We start from the raw sequence: 20,749 nt of genomic DNA on the forward strand, positions 1-20,749 counted from the left end.
TGTGCAATATACCACAAAACACACCGCACTGGGTAATATAAAAGTGAAATTAATGAACAGAATTGATTTCAACAGAATTTTTATCTCACTATTAAATCGAACTGTCAAAATTTAAGAAACTTTTTTGTAAGCTTCATTTAAAAATACAAAATAAAATAAAAAACATTAGAAAAGTGTTTTAAATCATGTACACACACGAGGCATGAAGGCTCCAGTCATTAGCAGCAGTGTTGTTACTGTTGACTAAAACTAAAACTATTACAACTTGTTTTCAGTAATTGAAGTAATGCTGAAATAAAATAAAACTTTAATGAACTTAAATGAAAATTAAGTTGAAAAGACTTGCTGAAATAAGTTTAAGTTGATGAACTAAAATTACTAACACTTAAAGAAATAAAAATATTTTAATAAAAAACACATAACTAAAACTTTACTAAAAATGTAGACAATATTTACAAGTTCTAGCTTGTACCTTCTGTTGTGCATGAGAGACAAATTTCCTTATAATTTGTCTCTTAAAATTTAAATATCATTTGTTTTTTTTTTAATTCATATTTCTCACTATCCTCGCAAATGCATTTTATTCCTGTGAGACTTATTTTTTAAAAAAAAAAATAGAAAACTTTGACCATTTAACAATGTATTCCTGTCTATTTGTTTTGTATAGAGATGAAGTGAGATTATTTTTTGAGTATATCCAGAAAATTAATTTATTATGTGTTTAAAGTTAAAGCACATTTTAAAACCTCCAATAAAACCTCCAAAGTTCATGTTCAAAAACTGTAAAAAAAAAAATTGTCAGTATATCTTTTCCCAGAACAATGTGTGATATTAAATGTTGTTTTGTGGTTCATCAAATATTTTCTTCTAATAAACCCACAAAGAGGCAAGCAAAACTAGACACCATTTTTGCAGTACCTGAGATTTGAAGATATGGGGTAACGTTAAAGAAGAAAAGTTCCTTTTTATTATTTTTCCTTTATTATGACAGAACAGTAAGTTGACAGGAAGGGAAATTGGAGAGAAAGAAAGGGGGACGGGATTGGGACAGGCTCCACAAGCCAAGACTCAGACTCAGGACGCCCAGAGCTCAACTGCGCTATGTCGGTGCGCTGCCCACGAGGCTACTGTCACCAATGAAGGAGTTCCTTTTAAGACAAAAGAAGTCAATTCAATTAATTTTATTTTATTCAGAAACTATTCTAATGCTTGATTTGTGTCAAAAATCTTTGAGGTATACCAGGTATATCTTTGATATGATTTTACATTGGGAACAAGATCTTTTATATGATGGTCTACATAACTGGAAATTCTATCTGTAAGATTACATACCAAAAACAATCGGTCTAAAAAAAAAAAAAAAAAAGGCTTTTTAGGCTTTTGTGAAGAACATACAAAAGAGCTTTTTGAGGATGTTCATTAAATAGAAATTAGATATCACCGTTATATACAGCATTTTCAAAGAGTAGCTGTGGCTCGTCATGGATTTTGTTTTTTTGTTGTTGTTAGATCACATGCTAATTTCTTATAAAAACTTAAATTGTTCAGTTGTCTATGTACTTCAAATTTATAATCCATTTTGTCCATGACTATTGTTCTAAGTTCAGAAAGTGCTGTATATTGCTCATGCAAGATATTTGTGAAAAAAGGGGAATACTTAAACACAAAGTCTGCAAAATAAACTGTTAAAAAGATTTGAAACTGTTCTCTTAATATGAAAAGTGTTGTTGGGGGTACAGTCAAAGACATGATCATTGTTCATAAAAATGTGCAGATCTAGAAGTTAAAATGTAGAGTAAGTAGGGATGAATGATACTGATATTTGAGCTGGTGTCAGTTCAGTTAAGTTGATGACTGGTGATATTGTGATCTGTCGTGGTCAATCATACAGCTACATTCTTCCTAAAAACAAACAAAATAATTTAGCAGAAAACTGGGCTGCCGAGAATGGATTAATACTGGGGGGAAATCCGTGTCATGAAGTGACTTAATAATGCAAATAAAAATATAATGCAATAAAAATAATGCGAACAGCGACCCCTATTGGTTCAGTGACTCATGTTGCACAAAATTCAGTTGTAATCCAATCTCGTAAACAGTAGGGGGCACTAACATCACTTATTTTCTGCCTACTAAAATGGAATTAAAATGAACCAAATTTTGTCAAAAATATGTAAACTAAAAGCATCCGTGAACATATTTTTAATTTTGTATTAATTAATGTAACAAATAAAGTTAAATGTTCGGTCAAAAAGGTTCATTTAAAGATTAAAAATGAATTAAATCCCGTTTAAAATGAGAGTCTCATAAAACACAAAAAAAGACTGAGTCCCGCTGTATTACTCAGGCTGCACTGCAGTGTCTATTCACAGGCGCGATCCCACTACTGATCGGCACGGGGGCTTTGACCTGCTCCGTCACCGACCTGGGCCGGTTCACCCCTCCTTAGACGACCTGGTGGTCCCGGGCTCCCCCAGGAGCACCATATCGATACCGAACTTAGTGCGGACACCCGATCGGCATAGTCCACAGCAGCCCAGAACCCCTGAGCTCAAGCGGTCCGCCAGCCTCAGCCTCCCAGCAGCTTGGATTACAGGCACACGCCACTGTGCCCGGCGAAAGAATCAAGCAGTCTGCAGTACTTCAATGTGACCGCGCTCGGTGTGCAGCGCGCCCTCTAGCGGCCGAGGAGAAAAAAGATTGAAAGAAAGAAATATCTCGTACAGTGTATATATATATACATATTTAATATTTTAATTTAATTTATTTATGGATGGCCGCTATTACCATAAAGAACTGGCTTCCCAAACATTCCCAACATGTAAAAGTTGGGAAACCCTGATTCAACGTCATTTCAACGTCATTTCCGCTTGATGGCCTGAAAATGCAGGCGGCCATATTATATTAGAAAACACATTCACGCAGTAGCTTATTTACTCTGTTGAAGTGCAGATACATTTTAAACAAAACTCTCTAGTTCAAGTTGAGGTGATCGCGTGAGGATGAGCGGCGGCACGCCGTATATCGGCAGTAAGATCAGTTTGATCAGTAAGGCGGAGATTCGTTATGAAGGCATTCTCTACACCATCGACACCGAAAACTCCACCGTCGCGCTCGCCAAAGGTGAGGAAAACACAAAACACTCTTTAAACATCAAAAGGCTATTTATGGTCGTGTTATGTGTTCGTATTTCGTGGCTACGCGTTGTATTTATCAACGAAGCCGCGTCTCAAAATGTAGTAACGTTAAGCTCCCTAAACAGGCAGCAGTACAGCCTCGTGCGGCAGTTTTGGGCTTTATAGGCGCGTGTTACAGTTTTGAGCAACATATTGAATTGCTGTAGTTTTGGGCATTATAAAGGCATAGTAAATGCTTCTGTCATGTCCAAAAATAAAATTTGTCTTTTCGCGATGTTTTTTTTAGCATGTTGGTGTGTTGAATGTAGGATTCCCCCCTTTATCCAGCTGTTAGATCTAACGGTTGCCTAAATGATGCATTCTCTCACAAATTTAGCATGTTAACCAGGGTTTCTGCCAAAATACAACAGTTACTGTAGTAAAACCGTGTAAACTGAACAAAGTTGCCTCAGGTATTAATTATAGCCACTATGGTATTTTGGCTGAAACTGTGGACACTGTTAAATTATAAATGTCCAATCTTTATACTTGACATTGATACAATCTATTTAATTTGGGGCTCTCTGGATAATTTATTACCAGTCTTTTCTATGCTTCAAGTTATAATACTATCTCTATGCTAGTAATATAGCACACATTTAAGCTAAACTTTTAAAACTCCCCTGTTATTAATATATTAATCAGAAAAGATGAATCACTTTCTGGTCAACTGAGATTTTGATATGAAAATGAATGTTAGGATCATGATTTTTATAGTACTACAGCACACTTTGCACCATTTTGTTGTTTGGGAGCTCTGATGTGTGACGTCAAACTTAACAACCGGATTACTTGCTGAGCAAAAGCTCTCTAATTTTAAGAAGATTATAGTCAAATCTCAGAGAATACTAATTTATTGCTAATTACTTGGATGAAACTCCTGTTTGGTTCTCTTGATGCTCGTTGCAGTGCGCTCCTTCGGCACGGAGGACCGACCCACGGACCGTCCCATCGCACCCAGAGATGAGACATTTGAGTACATTATATTCAGAGGAAGTGACATCAAGGACCTGACGGTGTGTGAACCTCCCAAACCAACATGCTCTCTGCCTCAGGACCCCGCCATTGTTCAGGTATATCCAAGAATGCACTTAGTTGTTAAGCTCTGTACAAATGAACAAATAAAGTTTTATAATAATGTGTTTTTGGCTCATGTAGGCCAAAGTCTAGTGAGCTGCCTACTGTTAGAGCCTTCTAGTATTTCAGGATAGCCAAGAATTTGGATCTAGCCTTTTTACTGGATCCTATCCTGGATCCTCCTTTACAGATTTTTTTCTGATACCCAAAACTGTCATTAATTGTCTTCTATCAGCCAAAGAGGGAGGCAGTTGTGAAATGTAATTGTAGTCATTGTAAAAATGAGCTTAAAAACATGACCCTGTGACTTTAAAAACCTTAAAATGGCTAAAATCTTGTGAAGAGAAATATCCCATGAAACCACATACGATTAAACAATAACAAGCAATGCAAGAGTGAGGAAAATAAGTATTCAAATATATTTAAATGATAAGAGAAACAGTAAAGAAAATAAAACACAACACAAATGTGCGATTAATCTCTTGAGCTACACTCATAGAAGTTGCATCCAAGAATTTCTTAGATCCAGAGCCTAAAATTAACACTCACCATGTGCCAAATATGAGTAAAAATCTGCGTTGGCGTGTAGTGGTGTTGTCCACCATATAAACCGAGAACAAGACACCTGGCCAATTAAAAAAAAAAAAAAAAAAAAAAACATGGCTGGTAAATTTTCTCAAGTCACTTGGCCATTGGCAGGTGTAGCAAAAAGATTTTAGGTTTAGGTTTAGGTTTTAAGGTTTTAGGCCTTGCCTTGACTACCAACTCCGCATTTTTGGGACTTGAGATAACTACTCTTCTATATAATATTTGTTACAATTATTAAACTGTTACTTCATGCTTTTGGGAAGACTGGCATTTTCTGAAGGGCTGCCCCCAACTAAAGATTTTTCTAATCTATTGTAATCATTAATTTAAGCTAATAGTAGATTAAGTGCACGTTTATATTTATTTTGACTGCTTAAATACATACTGGGGTGGGTTGGCATCTGAAAATGGTTTGAGTTTCAGGGCTGAGAATGAATATTCTATGTAATATTTATTACTAATATTCTACATTACAGAGAAATACTAAACCATAATATTAAGCCTTTAAAAGATAAATTAAGCACTCAAGCATAAAGCAGAAAACAGAAAAGAGACTGTCTGAGCATTTTAATTATTAATAAACTAGTGTTTTCTGAGTCGGCGTCGGCTGCAATGATAGAGAGAAAATGAGGTTTCATACAGGGAATATTTGTTTTGGATATTTGGATTGGTTCATTTAATAAACATTTCAGTATGTCTATAGACATATTTCTCATGTCTGTGAGACAATTATTTGCTGAGTTTCAGTTCATTTTTGTTAAACTCTCCAGGGGTCCGTTCTTCATACCTCGCTAAATACATCTGAGATGATTTGACAGATGCTAGATCTTGTAATCGTGATAACTGATCTCTGGCTAATTTGGTTCTTCAAATGAATTTGTGAATTGGATTTAAATATCAGGATTAAGTTGTCTGAGATTACTGCGTGTTCTCGTGTTCCTTGAAAAGGGCAGATGTATCGATACTCGAAACCATGATCAGCAGTGCAGCGATTTGACTGGCGGAAAGACAGCAACGTAATGACATCATATAATTAGAAACGACACCTGATGGAAAAACTTGACAAATTTCTGGACCTTTATAATGAAACAGCCAAGCGAACAAAACAACAGAACGACATAAATGTTATGTAGATAAATGAAATGTGCACTTTTTTTTGCTTTTTTTTTTAGTTATCTGCATCTCCTGTGCTGCATCAAGCCACTCCCATAATAGCATCACCATTCAAATTAATGCACGGTTCAGAATAAATGTACAAGCATGTGTGTAAGACTTCAATACAATTTAAAAGCAATTATTCCATCACAAATAAATTTTTCAATAGCCACGTTTCCACTGCCGGGCCAAAGGCGGGCGTGCTAGTGCGTGCCAGGGCCGGTCGCATTTCCACTGTCACTTCCGGGGCTTGATCGCGCCTCTTCAGTGCTTCCTCGGTGCCAAAGGCACGGGTTTTTCGGCCCTCCGAAAACCTTGGTCCAAAGCGGGCCTGCTGGGGCTTGAGGCGCGGTCGAGGTGAAAGGCGGAGCTAATCGTAGTCAGGTGATGGTCGTGCGATGTTTGATCAAGGGAGGTGTGTTTAAGGGTGGTTTTTAGATCAGCGCTGCGGAGCAAGCAGACCGACAGTGGAAACGCAACTTGATTTTGGCCTCGGTGCCTAAGGTCTGTGGCCATAGGCCCAGCCCGGCACGCTGTTAGCCCTGGCTCACACTGGCCCGACAGTGGAAAAGCGGCTAATGAGTACAACTGGCTGTGCCTATAGTATTATAGACTACACAACATTTATAATATTACTTTAAAATTAATTGCAAATTATTATTTTAAATGATTGTCCCTGGATAAGTAGAGTACTCTTGAAATAAAGAAGCAATGGCTGGGACAGATTTTAAGTATCAATTCGCCTTAAAAAGATGCAATCTAATCCTTTTTACATGAAATAAGCCTGCTCACGAGCAGGTTTAAGCTTACAAACCTGTTGCTATGGCAGCAAGTCCAGGATGAGCGTTGAAGAACTGAACAATCCAAGATCATGCCAAATCGTCACCAATCAAATCCAGCTAACCGAGTTAGCGATGTAGAAAGAACGGACCCCAGTTCACAGAGACCAAAATGGCAGAAAACATGTCCTGTTTGTTTTCTTTATTTTACAAAAGTGCAATGTTTTGTTTTTATTGTGAATGTACACCAATAAAATATTTTAAGTTCTTACCGCTGTTTTCAGGAAAAAATGCAAGTGATCTCACCGGCTCCTCTGGATTAGTCCACATGAACTCTTGGATATACACCAATAATAGCGCGCATTTATCCAAGTTAACATTAGAGCGAGCAGCCATGGAAAGTAGCAAACATTAGGCTACTACTTGCATGTTTCAAATGATAAGCCATAGTTAGGCAAATGAATGATAGTCAAATGCTTGGATTTCCTTCCTGACATACTATACCTGACATACCACATGGAGCGCCCTGTTACGATCTGTCCCTCATGGACTGCTTGACTTCGCCATGTCCATTTTTTATTTTTTAGCGACTAATCAATTTTTTTGACTAAAGCCTTATTTATAGTTCTGCATCAAAAAACTACACAGTAGTTATGTTGTAGGCTGTGTGTAGCATAGCCTATGGCAGGGATGGACAACTCCGGTCCTGGAGGGCCAGTGTCCTGCAGAGTTTATCTCCATCCCTGATAAAAACTCACTTGCCTATATCTTTCTACTAATCCTAAAGACCTTGATTAGCTGGTTCAGGTGTGTTTGATTAGGGTTGGAGCTAAACTCTGCTGGACACTGGCCCTCCAGGACCGGAGTTGTCCATCCCTGGCCTATGGCATAGCCTGACATGCACCTCTCCAAAAATGTAACAATGTGTAAATTCTACGTGGACAAGCGATTTGATTGGTATGATAGAACCTCTCCCTGTGATTGTAATTGTACGTTGACGTGGACAATGACGCAGAAGTACGCGTAGCCTATGGTGCAGGTCCAACGCAGAAGTATAAATCAGCCTTTGGCCTCTTCCCGCCGACTAACATTTGGTTGACTATTAGGGGGCAGCTCTAGATTTCTGTAATATCTAATAAATCAGGTGTTTGTATTTGAGGTAGCTCATTGTATTTGAGGTAGCTCATTGCAGAGCCAATGGGTAGAGCATGAAGTCAAAACAGAAGAGAAACCTGACAATACAACATCTACAGTTAAAAGCATTCTTGTCAGGAAGAGTAAATATTTAGAAGATGACTGAGTTTGCTGAGAAGGTGATATTGTTGAGGTTGTTGTGTGGGGGGAAAACAAAATCGTTCAAGACAGTCATGGAACACAATTTACACGTGTATGACGCAAATTAACCAAACCCTGCAAAACCATTCCATCCGAAAATAACTTATGATACTGAAAAATTCTGTCTAGTTAGGCAGCTCAGCTTTCATTTTCCAGAACTAGTGAGAACCTGTACTAAGAATTGAAGTCTTTGAGTCTTCTTTAATAATATATAATTAAAATATTGAATGTTGTTGGTTTTCAGTTTGTCAATGTTCGTAGTGCAGTTCTTAAGCAGTTGAGCTCATTATGCTTTATTTTTTAGTCCTCTATGGGATCTTCTACTGCCCCACCATCATCTTTCCAGTCGGGGAATTCCTATGGACTGTTCAACCGTCCACAAGTCACAGCTTACACCCCCTTCAATCCTGCCCCGCTGGTCTCGCCTCAGTTTGGGACTGTTGGAGTCGGTAAGTGTCCCTTCACAGCTCTGTACTGGAAAAGTTTCAGTTCAAACTAAACTGCAAAATACTTTGACATCCATTAATTTCTAACAAGGTGCTAAGCAGAAGTGGAAGAACTGGATATTTGAGTCCATATTTGATGATCCTGTGGCACCTCTGATGTGTGTGCCTGCTCTTCCTTTCCTCACAGGAAGTACTTTGGGATTTTTTGGTAGTGACACTGGCATGACTGCAGCACTGTCTCAGAGCAGTGCTATTGCCTCTGCTTTCACCAGAGACACTCTGTGTGCATTCACAGAAGGTAAACCGTTCCCTGGGGACCAAAACAGACTATTTAAGGTTTATAAACCAAATGATTTGGGTTCATCTAACGTCAAATGAAATCAAAATTTTGCTTACAATTGATCAGTGAAAATAAAGCCTTGTGTTTAGAACTCTGCAAGATCCTAACACTTTGGTGGTCTTTTGTGTCTGTGTCTCTTTGTCTTTTGAAAGTTTCGTATGTTAGTTTCATTTCTCACTCTCAGAGGCAGTTTTAAGGCACCTGCATGTAGAGGAAAAATTAAGAGGTCTAAAAGTTTTGATTACCGCAACTTATGGGCCACGTACACACTACAAAACATTGGGAATTACAATCACATTTAAATGGGGGAGTGAATTATGTGTGTGTACAGAATTCAGGAGTTGACATAATGTAAACAGGAAATATGAATTCCGTTTTAACCCATTTACTTGACCAAACTAACTTTGCTGACCAGAGACATACATTCTAGCTATAAATCTTTATTCCCACCTTCTCAAGAGATTCAGGCTTGTTAAACTTGCTTGGTGCCCTCTTGTCATTGCAGTGTGTTCTAGCTCAATAGATCCAGGCAAATCTTTCCTCTTTCACAGATTTTCCTTGGTAGCTCTCCAGACTCTTTTGGCTGGATTGTCCAGCCTAACATTCCTTGAGCGTTTCGACCCTTTTTTACACTCAAGTCTATTGGGTCAGTTGTAATGGGAAATTCACTGCTCATCCTCTGGCTTATAGCTCACTTCTTTCTGGTGATTTCCCAAACGCCTTGCTAGGCTCCACATTGATTGGATGGGGAACTACCTATTGGTAACAACCACAGCAGTCAGCTCCTTGTACATGCTTTCCTCTCTGATGCCTCCTGTCTACCCTTTTTCCAGGGTTCTGCCAGCTCCATCAGAACAATTTTCTTTCCCTCTGGTGACCACATATCTATGTCTGGTTCCAGGGTTGTGGATAAGATCAGATAAGAGTACTGAAACCTTCCACCTAGTTCTGTGTTTACTCCCTTGGCAATAGTGCAACACATTTGGCCTTGGTGCAAAATTGGGATGAGTGTCTGGCTTATTCCTTTATGAAATTGCATATGCTGGCTATGCCCTGACATGGCTTTGTCCTTTCCTGTTCAAAGATGCCTGTGAGCACTTATAGTACTTTATCACTGCACCACCTATTCTTTCCCTGGGTTGCTGCTGCCTTGCAGCCTGACAGGATGTGTCATTGATGTCCCTCGACCAAGAGCTTACACCGTAGGACCTTTCACAATCACCACCTGTGCAAGTTCCCCATGGACAAGAGGGTGTTGCAGATCACCCTCAACGGAAAAGATTCAAAGCTGCTCTAACCTTGTAGAGTACTTTTTATCTTCCTCTTGGAGAGGACCAACCTTGCCCAGCATCCTTGAAGCTCCTACTTTCCATCCTCCCAGGTTTCTCAGTCTAGTTTAGGCTATGTCTTGTGTCATTGAGCTGGATTAGTGATGGGGAACTCTGGTTCTCGAGGTACACTGTCCTGCAGTGTTTAGCTCCACCCCTAATCAAACCTAACAAGTCTTCAGAATTACTTTAACCCTAATCAAACACTATTTATTTTAATCTCCTCATGACAGTGGACCTCGGGGTTCAAAGATGGCCACCATTGGGCTGGACTGTCCCTTTTGCTAGAAGTCTAAAGCCTTGTTTACACTGCATGTATCTGCGGGACGTTACGGCTCCGGCAAGGTTTTGTTCCGTCCTCTACGCAGTGTCAGCTCACACCATAAGCATTTGAGAAGCGAAGCGGCCTTGATTCGTGAGACCACAGGATTTGCCTGTCTTGATGGGATTCAAGAACAAAAAATTTCAAGTTTTTCAACTTCGAATCTCTTGTCGTCAGTTTCTGGCCTCTTAGTGATGTGAAATATGAGCAGGAGTTTACACAGGATGATTATTTTGACTTTATTTTGTATTTGAGCTGTGCGTTTTGGACGCGGCGTCTGTCAAAAATAGGCGAGGCGCCTATCTTTAGCGAAGTAGCGCGGCGAGCCGCTTCAGGGATGCTTCTAAAACGCACTGCAGCGTGGCTGGTGTAAACACGAGCATTGACTAGAGTGGCCGCGTATCGGCTTGGATAGCCTGTTACAGCCGTAATGCACCGCAGATGTGCGCAGTGTAAACGACACTTAAGAATCTTCCAGTGTTTGCGTTCCCTGTGATGTTCCTTGGCTTGAGTGGCCACTCCATCAGAGCTACCTTTGTGCTAGGAAGCCACTCCCACCATGTTCATGTAGAGACGTTAACCTATAATTTGATGGCCTTTGGCTTCTGACCTACAGGAACTACAAATATCAGCATTTGTGACTGACTCAACTGCATTAACAGCTAGTCCTTCAGTTGGATTCTGTGCACACTACAACATTTAATATAAGTGTGGTTGTCATTACCTGACTTTGTCTGTTGTCGCTCCTGAACTCTGTGTGTACATGGCCACTGTGTCTGTTAATTTTGATTTTAAGATTTCTTTAATTAATATTTATAGTTGAGTGTGTGTGACTGGATTGTGGTGATCTGTTGTTTAATCAAATTATTTCATTAACACAATTCACCAGATTTTGTCTTCTAACTATCACCGATTTCCTCACTTCAGGGTGGCTGCGGTTCTTAACGTATTGGTTCACTACAGAATTAAATTTTTACTGATAATTTATTCACCCCCCCAATGTCATCCAAGATGTTTGTCTGTCTTCAGCTGAAATTTTTTTTTTTTTTCCACTGGGGTACAACGGGTTGAAGGTCTAAATGACAGTTTCAGTGCAGCTTCAAATGGCTCTACATGATCCTGGCCAAGGAATAAGGGTCTTATCTAGTGAAACGGTCGACCATTTTATAAAAAAAAAATAATAATAATAATGTATATACTTAAACCACAAATGCTCATCTTGCACTGCTCTGCACCACACATTGCGTAATCACATTGGAAAGGTCACGCGTGATGTAGTCAGAAGTATTGCTTTAGGGTGAAGTTCCTCAGCTGGGATTGTGTACAGCTGAAATCCTGGGATGTTTTCCTCAAAAACCTTAATTTCTTTTCAACTGAAGAAAGAAAGGCATGAACATCCTTGACATGGGAGTGAGTAAATTATCAGGAAATTAATTCTAAAGTGAACTAATCCTTTAACTTTTTTCCTTTTGAACAGTGAGATTGTTACCATTTATCTTATGTCTCTTAACGTTCGCCATTTCTCTAATGCAGGTCACACCAGTCCGGCTCTTGACCCTCTCCGAAAAAGCCCCCCAGTGGAGCCTACTGCCCCATCAGCACCTGCTGTCACCACCACTGCTCCCACGACATTGGGCCGCAAGAGCCCTGTGTCAACTCGTGCAGCCTCCACCAATACGCAGATGCCTGTGGACCTCACAGAACAGATGAGGGGTGAGAATAAGTCTAGATACCACAGAACTGTGAAAGTTTGGCTGTTGCAGTTCAGTGTTACCACTTTTCCAAATGGCCAACCAAGGATTTGCTATCATTGGTTCTTGAACTGCCCTACAGTACATGAAATGAGTCATTGTGCCCACTTGTGACTGGTGACTTGACTGTAACACACTCAGGTCAAAAGTGGGAAATGTCAACTTGGGTATTCCCAAACTTCATCTGCTATAAAGCAATAGTGAAACACGTATTTGAGTCTCACTCTTGGAGAACATGTTTTAACATCCAAGATAATTTAATTTGTCTTCTCAGTTTTGCCAAACTGTTGTTGTTTTAACTTTATAAGAATGTTAGTTTCATGCACTTAAAATGCTGTCCAGGCAGGTAGTTTAGTTTTTAAGACACAGCCTATGACTCAGGCTGTTAGTTACTGGACAAACTTGATGGATTCTGGATAGCTTACAGTTCTCAGGAGTTACAAGTCTTTTAGTAATGCTTCAGAGAAAAGGAACAATATTAAAGATGGAGATATTTGACACCATTTAAGCAATACTGGTGTTAAAACTGGTTCTGCAACAAGGATTTGGTAAAGCTTAATGTGACTCATAGTCCTAAAGAGCTATACTCTCCCAGGTACTGATGTCCCGAAACCAAGCGTACCAGAGTCCAGTCAGTCCAAAGGAGGAAACAGGGACGCTACTAAACAGCTCGCAGGTTATAACACATCTGCTGAAAGCCCCTCACTGCAGTTATGTTGTGCTTTTGGTTGCTAAAACCGCATGATTCTTATAAGAGCTTCGCCCGTCTGTTTCACGTGTCCATACAGTGGCTTTTTTGCAAGCTCCTTTCATTAATAGGAACTTGTGAAAGCGTGAATCTCATGCAACCTGATGAGAAGAACATGCTTCACCCCAAAATCTTAAGGAGAAAATGCATAAAGAACATGAAGTAAAATGTGCATTATTATTTATTTACTTTGTTTTCATGAGATTCACTCAATGCTGTATTGTATTATACCTTTAAATGCTTTAAGCAGACGTGTCTGGAAAACGGCTGGTTTAAAGGGTTTCTACACCCCCAGACACTGTAGAAAATGTGTTTGCACTGTTGTGTGGAAAGAGCTTTGTGTCCTTATGATGCTTGTATGTTCACACTGTATTTTTTATTTACAGTGATGCTTTTATTTTAATCTGCTTGATTTGCCTCCTCTTCAGTAGACAACTAATGCCCTTTTCTCTACACCAAAGACTAAATGTAACTAATGTCTGTCAGGCCTCTATGAGGTGGTAATAGACTTTCCTTTATATTACTAGCAACTGAACATCACGAAGCATGCTTATTAGAACGTTTCCTCCTTTTGCAATCTTTGATTTTCTACTTCATATATGGCCCACATTAGTATGTATTAATAAAGTTATGTGTTTTCTAGAGCAATAACCCCGTGTTTGCTTGTGTTCTGCTCAGCTGGTGGGAATCCTGCTGCTCGCCGCGGTCGTGCTGGAGGTCATCGAGGTAGAGGTCGATTCCCTGTACGGAGAGAAGGACCTATGAAGTTTGATAAAGACTTTGACTTTGAGAGTGCCAATGCTCAGTTCAACAAAGAAGAGATCGACAAAGAGTTTCAGAGCAAACTCAAACTGAAAGGTACAAACAGACATTAAGGGTGCGTTCACACTTGTAGTTCGGTTCGTTTGGTTCATTTGGTCCGTACCAAAGAAGAAAAAACATTTAGTCCTGGTCCGATTAGCGTACACATCGGCAATTTTATCACCGAACCAAAAGATACCGAACCTTCAGGCACAGGGATACATTCACAACATGATTGGTTGGATTTTATGACATATTGCCTATTTTGAGACGGAACTTACCGAACATCCAAAACAGTGCTGTGTGCTGAGGTAAATCCGCTCGTTGTGTGTGCGTAGCCTGCATGTAATGGTATTTTGGCCAGCTGGGTGATCATCTGCGTGGAGACGCGTGTCTGCTGTCTGTGATGGGCAAATTCACGACCATGACAAGAAAAACCGACATGTGTGAGGATTCTGTCCATTTTAGGGTCTCGTCTTCCTGTTTTTGGTTCGGTTACATGTCTTTGGTCCGTGTTGCGTTCATATATCATTCGAACCGCACCAGAGTTAGTTTGGAAGCGGACCGAGACCCATCTTTTCTGCGGTCTCGGTCCGCTTGTTTGGTGCGCACCAGGATTTGGATGTTAGCGTTCACATGTTCAAATGAACCGCACTAACCGAGCAATCGCACCAGGGTTCGTTTTAATCGAACCAAACATGACAAGTGTGAACGCACCCCAAATTGTGCAAGATCAGTCTTACATTTTTTGAAAGTATATTATTTCTATAAGTATTTGGTAACTTCATAATTTCAATTGTTAATTGCAAGGAAAGTGTATTATAGTTTTAAATTAGTTAAATGCAGTTAGCTGAAATTTATAGTGCTTTTCTTGGCCCTTAAACCCTGCTTTTCTTTAACATTTAAATAGGGCTGTGACGGTACGCATGACAACCGCGCCACCGCAGTCGTGGAGTGTCACTGTATCTCAGAGGTCGCGTTAACTGAAAATTTTCCATCATTGATGGAATTTTTTTTTAGCAGTGACAAGCACAAATATCGCGTTCATATCGCAGATGAATCGCCTTCGATAATGAAGGCGATATTGCGTAGCTTGTCAGTGAACTACGGCTCTGTCTATTAAATGCCGCTCCATTTGAAAGCAGGTGATGGCGATTAAGCGGTAATCAGGGAACCGGCTTTACTGACGAAATGCACGTGACAATCTCATGCGATATATCGCCCAGCCCTAACTGCAAGTGCACATTCAGTATAATTAAGCACTTTTTTTTACAAAAAGGAAAGCAAATGCTATTCTCATGCTGTAGTCTAATTGATATGCAGGTATAGTTCTCTGTAATAATTGTGTATGTTTGTTCAGATGAGAAGCCCGATAAAGCTTTGAATGGCGAGGATAAGGGTGATTCAGGGGTCGACACTCAGAACAGTGAAGGAAACGCTGAGGAGGAAGATCATCTCGGACCAAAGTGCTACTATGATAAATCCAAGTCCTTTTTTGACAACATTTCCTGTGATGATACAAGGTCAGATCACACAGATTTAATTTTAGCCTCCATGTGTAAAATGTATGTTGTTACATGATGCAACAATCATGATCTTACCTGATTATAAACAGGAAGGCGGCCGAGAGGTCTGGAGGTTCAGGTTTCCCCCGGTGAGTACAACAGAAGCCAAAACTACTGTATGGCAGAGGAAGTAAAGCCTCAGTTTGTATAGAAACTTGCTACAAGCACTTTTTAAAATGTTTTTGATCTTGTTCTCATTTTTCGGCTGATCAGAGAGAGGAGGAATACCTGGGCAGAAGAGCGGCGGATGAACGCAGAGACGTTTGGCATCCCGTTACGACGGGGTCGCGGAGGCTTCAGAGGTCGCGGCGGCATGGGCTTCAGAGGGGGCCGGGGCCGTGGATTCAGTCGGGGGTCGTTTGGATCATACCCTGGAGGAAGTGGGTTTAGAGGAGGATTCAGAGGAAGTCAAGGAGGACGAGAGTTCTCAGATTTTGAATACCGGGTAATGAATGAGGCAAAAATTATTCTTGTGAGAAGGATCAATAGTTTACATAAATGTACTTTTAAAATGTATGGTGCTTTCTACTAGGGCACAAATTGTTGGCTCATTTTTTAAAAAACATAAGAGAGCAGGAGCTAGTTTTAAATGCATCAAATGTCTGTTCCCCTAAACCCACAAAATGGGACTTTGGATCTCAGCTTCAGGAAACGAATTGCAAACAAAACCGACAAATAAATACAACAGAACAAAAATACAAATGAAATAAACAGTGCTTTAGGTTTTTCAGGAAGATGTACTAACAGTTTATTTAGATTAGCAGTAGCCTACAACAGAAATTGAATAAAGTGATCAAATGTAAAATAACACTGCTGTATACATTAAATATAGACTAATATAAACTTATTAACTAGTTTATTCATTCAAGAGCAGTGAGTGATTTTCTTTGTGTTTTGTTGTTTGATTAACATTAATGACTGCAGCAGATTTATTAGGCTGCTGTCACTTTAAGAGCTGTACAGATCCAATATACTGTTACACATGCGTTTTCTTTCTCAGCTGTTTAGATTCATTTAAGACATAATTGACTGTGTTTACGAGGATACTCGCCAAAACAGCGTTTTTGTGTGTAGGCTGTTTGTCCTTTAAGGCACGTATCTGTAGCCCATAGTATACTTTGCTTATGTGTGTTCCACTCAGTGTCCAGTGAACAATGTCTCTTTTTTTGGCTTAATGTGCTTTTTAATAGCATTGTTTAATATCAAGCACGTCCCGCAGTTTAGGAACAGCAGACTGAATTTTACAACACTCACTTACTTGGCTGATTTGGATGTTAAGTTTGTCTTAGGAAGTAACGAGAGCGCACCACTGTGAAGGAAAGGATGGTGCACTGGGAAGAATGCGGCAGCGACACAATCGTTTCATGTCGATTATATTGTTTTCATAATTATTGGTAGCCGAAATTGACAAATCGGTTACGATTAATTGCACAAACCTACCTGATAGTATTTATTAAGCACAACCATTCAACTTTGTTGCCATATTTACTAAAAGAGAAATTCTTTTAGGAAATATAAGTACTATTAAGGCCCCGATATACTTCAAAGTTCTTTTTCGTTCTTCGTTTAGGAGTAAAACGAAGTTCGAAATGCGTGACCAGCGATATACTGTAATCGAACATCTGACACCACTCACACTGCTGAGAGTGACGGTTAGATGAATATGTAAACGTCTCAACAGACGAAATGAGTCAGAGAAGAGTTCCACGCGAATGAAGGCGGAGCCTCAGCACACACCTATTACGTTATTGTCACAGACAAATGGTAGTATGAAGGTGTTTTGCAACTTTTCCTGAAAGTTAATTTTGGCAAGCTGTTTCGAACTTCCAAAAAGAGCACAAAACGAACTTCGTTTTGGCCTGATTTTGTTTGAAATGACGTCATATCAGTTTGTTCTTTGATTTTGTTTAGTCGATGTTTGGTTGCAGATTAGACCCTTAAGTGTTCAACCCTGTTCTTTTTTTTTTTTTCTGTTTTTATTTGTGATATTTAATGTTTTTCGTTAGAATCAGGTGTTTAAATATAGAAAAAAAAATGAATTTTAAAAATAACTTTTTCCTAAAACCGAATTTGTTGAAAATTTTGACCGTTTGTTTGTAGTGTTTTTTTTTTTTTTTCTTTTTTTTTTCTTACCAATTATGAATAACCAGTCATTGTTTTGCTCTATTTGTTTCTCCAGAAGGATAACAAAATTGCTGCATAGTGAACACAGGAAATGGATTCAGAAGACCTGACCTGTGTGGGAACTGCGTTTCAGGTCACAACGTGTTGTAAATCTGTCACCAGCACTGGGGTTCGACTGCTTGAAACCTGGATATTAATGAAACATCTACTCTATTTCTTCCTGAGGAGTGGAACACATGCAATCTTTCGAATTGTTAATTTGAGAATAATATTTCCAGATGGATTCAAATAATATTATTGTTTCTGAGGGACTTTTTGTTGTTGACCTTCCATTCTCAACCTGAATTTGATATACTGCTGCTTACAGCTAACGGATTATCTATAACATTGTGATGATTTTGATCACTGAATGAGCTTTATTTTTGACTTGATTTGCTATAAAGTATCTTACAGTGTATTTGGCATCAGAATAGACCGCCTGGAAGTTATATCACCATATTTTTCTAATGTAATTTCATTCTTCAACCCCCAAAATCACTATTCCTGTAGTAAGTAGGGATTTTTAAAAAAAAAAAAAAAAAAATAGAAACGTGGTACATTTGACTTGGATTTCTTTGGATGTTTTCATCCCTTGGAAGAGGTCTATAGTTTAAAGAGATTCCTCAAGCTTTGAGGCGAGTGTCAGTATTGATAGTTCACTAAAGGACATTTTAGATAAAATGGAGAAAAAAAAAAAAAAAAAAAACATGGAAATGCTGCGTTTGAGGGAAATTACTTTTCAAATATGTAATGGCACAATTTAAACTAAAATGACATGATATGGTCAACGAATGCAAAGTGACTCAGCGATATGTTTATATGGATTTATATTTGATGAGGTACACTTTGCAGCATGTAGCACTTTGTAGCAGATGTTCACTGATGAGTGAATGTCCATCTTTACTTAGACAACAATGCTACTCTGTGAATCTACGAAAATCTTTACTGCAGTTACTAGACGATGTGTTTTGTCACTTTTGAGCTTTCACCACTAACAGTTCTGTGGCTGTCGTTCAACATCGAGATTGTATATTCGTCACGTCGTAAAACTGACATATCTACACTGAGCCTAGAGCTCGCTGGGAAGTGAGTCGTTACGATTCTTTTAGATATTTGAGAAGTTAATTAATTAGCGCTACTTCCTAGTGGGTCGTTTCTTCTGCTTACTATCTTTAATGTGACCGGAAGCTGATATGTTGTGTAGAATTATTATGCAGGCGCCGTTTAGCTTTTCCAATCTCTGCTGTGTTTAATAATCACTGACTGCACTAGCATGATGTCATAGTGACACGTAACCTCATGCAGCTTTACCTGACGTGCACATCGTGATGTCATATCCACACCTGTAGATCACTCAAGATGTCACTGTTGAGTTTTGTAATCGACTTTATTTTTGGTCTCTGACCTCTTTTCCTCGCAGTGAATCGCTCATGTTAGATGGGTTTGTGTCACTAAAGTTGAAGGTTTGATCTTTTAACGGGGCAGTTTTGATTATCCGTTCACTTCAGATCTGGTTGTGTAGCGTATGGTCATGACATCACTGCAAAAATGTTTCGTCTTGTTAAATGTTTGTTGAATCTGTTGGGATATTTGGGCAAGTTTATGATGAAATAAACTTTGTTTTCAGATTATATATTAAAGTCTGTAAGACCCAAAACAGTTTGAGTTTTGGTGTTTGTATGAAATATCCTCTTGCACTTTTCAAGCTCTTAAATTGAGAGAACAGATGCTTTCTTCCAGAAATACACATTTGAATTTGACTAGAGTGAATCAGCTGAAGCACCTGGAGTAATGGAGCTGTGTGGAATTAATTGGTCAATATGAACAATATATAGTGAAATTAGGAACGTTACAGTAAAAGGATCCAGTTTGTATTATTAGTCGGTTCATTTAATAACCCCCCCCCCATTTTAGAGACCATGTATTACAGTTTTACATTCGTGTAACTTCCAGTTGTACATTTGTTCAATGTTGGAACAGTAATACTCGCGTGTAAACAGGAAGTTGCTGCATGCAGGTCTTGTCACAAACCACCAATATAGGCAATGCTTGTGAGGCAAATACTGTTCTGGAAATGTCTTGTGATCAACACAAATCCTTCCTTCAGGGTGACACACTTTCCTTTTGAACCTCAGCATGGCATCTGTTCATAACTACATGTAAAGAGGTTTTTACTAGATGCAAGAATAAACTGTTTACTATCTGTTGTGTGATTTGTTTACTTCTTTGGGTTGAGCTGTCTTTACACTCCATACGTTACTCTTGCATATTTTTAAAATGAGTACTTATTACAGAAATAATATAGTTAAGTGCAAACTGAATGTAATGATTTCAGACATTATTGCAAATTGAAAATGTAGTTTAGAGGTAAATGCAGTTAGTTGAACTTGAACATACAATTCTGTTGTATTTGAAATGTTTAAAGTATACTGACTAAACAGTTTGTCACTTCATGTATGTTATGTGTTTACATGTTAAATTTGTAATGAAGTTGCAATTTAGTACATTTAAATAGTAACCTCTATATCAAATGACACTATAAAATTATAATAGAGACATTTGTGCTTTAGTGTGTTTGTAACATCACAATAGTTATGCTTTAAAGCATGACAAAATATTAAAACAATGTTTTAAAATGTACTTTAAAATGGTTATTTTAGTATAATTGGGATGAATAACTTAATATTTTGAATGTTTATTTTTGTCTTTCATTTTAAATTTCGTTAAAGCTGTAAGCAAATGGAAGTTTTGCAAAAGAACACAAAACTTGCGAAAGAACGCAAAGCAAAATATATTTTTCCTCATGTCTTTTTTTTCCATATATATATATATATATATATATATATATATATATATATATATTTTATTTCAACAAACGTGTTTTTTTTTTATGGTTTTAGTTCCAGTTAATAACCTGATATAAAACTCTTAATTTGACATTACAAAGTCCACTTTAGGGTGTATTCACACCTGTCTTGTTTGGTTCGATTGAATCGAACTGAAGTTCGTTTCCCCCCTTGGTGCGGATCTTTTGGGCAGGTGTGAATACGGCAATCTCACTCGAGTGCGGACCAAACAACCTTACCGAGACCCAGTTGAAGAGGTGGTCTCGGTCCCGTTCCAAACAAACTCTGGTACAGTTAGAACACAGGTGGTTTTCTTTACAAATTTTGGT

The 20,749-nt window shown here is 38.7% G+C and overlaps 1 protein-coding gene across 3 annotated transcripts; it reads left to right on the forward strand.

The window, feature by feature from the left end:
- The first annotated feature begins 2,855 nt into the window (after positions 1-2,855).
- Positions 2,856-19,793, forward strand: lsm14aa (LSM14A mRNA processing body assembly factor a). 3 transcript variants are annotated; one of them, XM_067379135.1, is made up of 11 exons: positions 2,856-3,123; positions 4,086-4,249; positions 8,415-8,559; positions 8,744-8,854; positions 12,080-12,259; positions 12,893-12,973; positions 13,724-13,903; positions 15,207-15,369; positions 15,462-15,500; positions 15,625-15,856; positions 17,591-19,793. In XM_067379135.1, the coding sequence occupies exons 1-11, from the start codon at positions 3,003-3,005 to the stop codon at positions 17,612-17,614; spliced, it is 1,440 nt and encodes a 479-aa protein (XP_067235236.1). In that variant the 5' UTR covers positions 2,856-3,002; the 3' UTR covers positions 17,615-19,793. The 3 variants fall into 3 exon arrangements, with proteins under 3 accessions (XP_067235236.1, XP_067235234.1, XP_067235235.1); XM_067379133.1 differs by lacking the exon at positions 12,893-12,973 and having other exon boundaries at positions 2,857-3,123; XM_067379134.1 differs by lacking the exons at positions 8,744-8,854; positions 12,893-12,973 and having other exon boundaries at positions 2,858-3,123; positions 17,591-19,792.
- Positions 19,794-20,749: the final 956 nt, after the last annotated feature.

The sequence above is a fragment of the Chanodichthys erythropterus genome, chromosome 24 (assembly GCF_024489055.1).
Source record: "Chanodichthys erythropterus isolate Z2021 chromosome 24, ASM2448905v1, whole genome shotgun sequence".
In the NCBI taxonomy this organism is placed as follows: domain Eukaryota; kingdom Metazoa; phylum Chordata; class Actinopteri; order Cypriniformes; family Xenocyprididae; genus Chanodichthys; species Chanodichthys erythropterus.

What these genes read in the sequence shown, in the direction of transcription:
- lsm14aa (XM_067379135.1), top strand. Translation starts at nt 3,003, where the DNA reads ATGAGCGGCGGCACGCCGTATATCGGCAGTAAGATCAGTTTGATCAGT. An exon ending in GTTTGGGACTGTTGGAGTCG is followed by an intron (nt 8,560 to 8,743) that starts GTAAGTGTCCCT and finishes CTTTCCTCACAG; the next exon opens with GAAGTACTTTGGGATTTTTT. An exon ending in ATTTCCTGTGATGATACAAG is followed by an intron (nt 15,370 to 15,461) that starts GTCAGATCACAC and finishes GATTATAAACAG; the next exon opens with GAAGGCGGCCGAGAGGTCTG.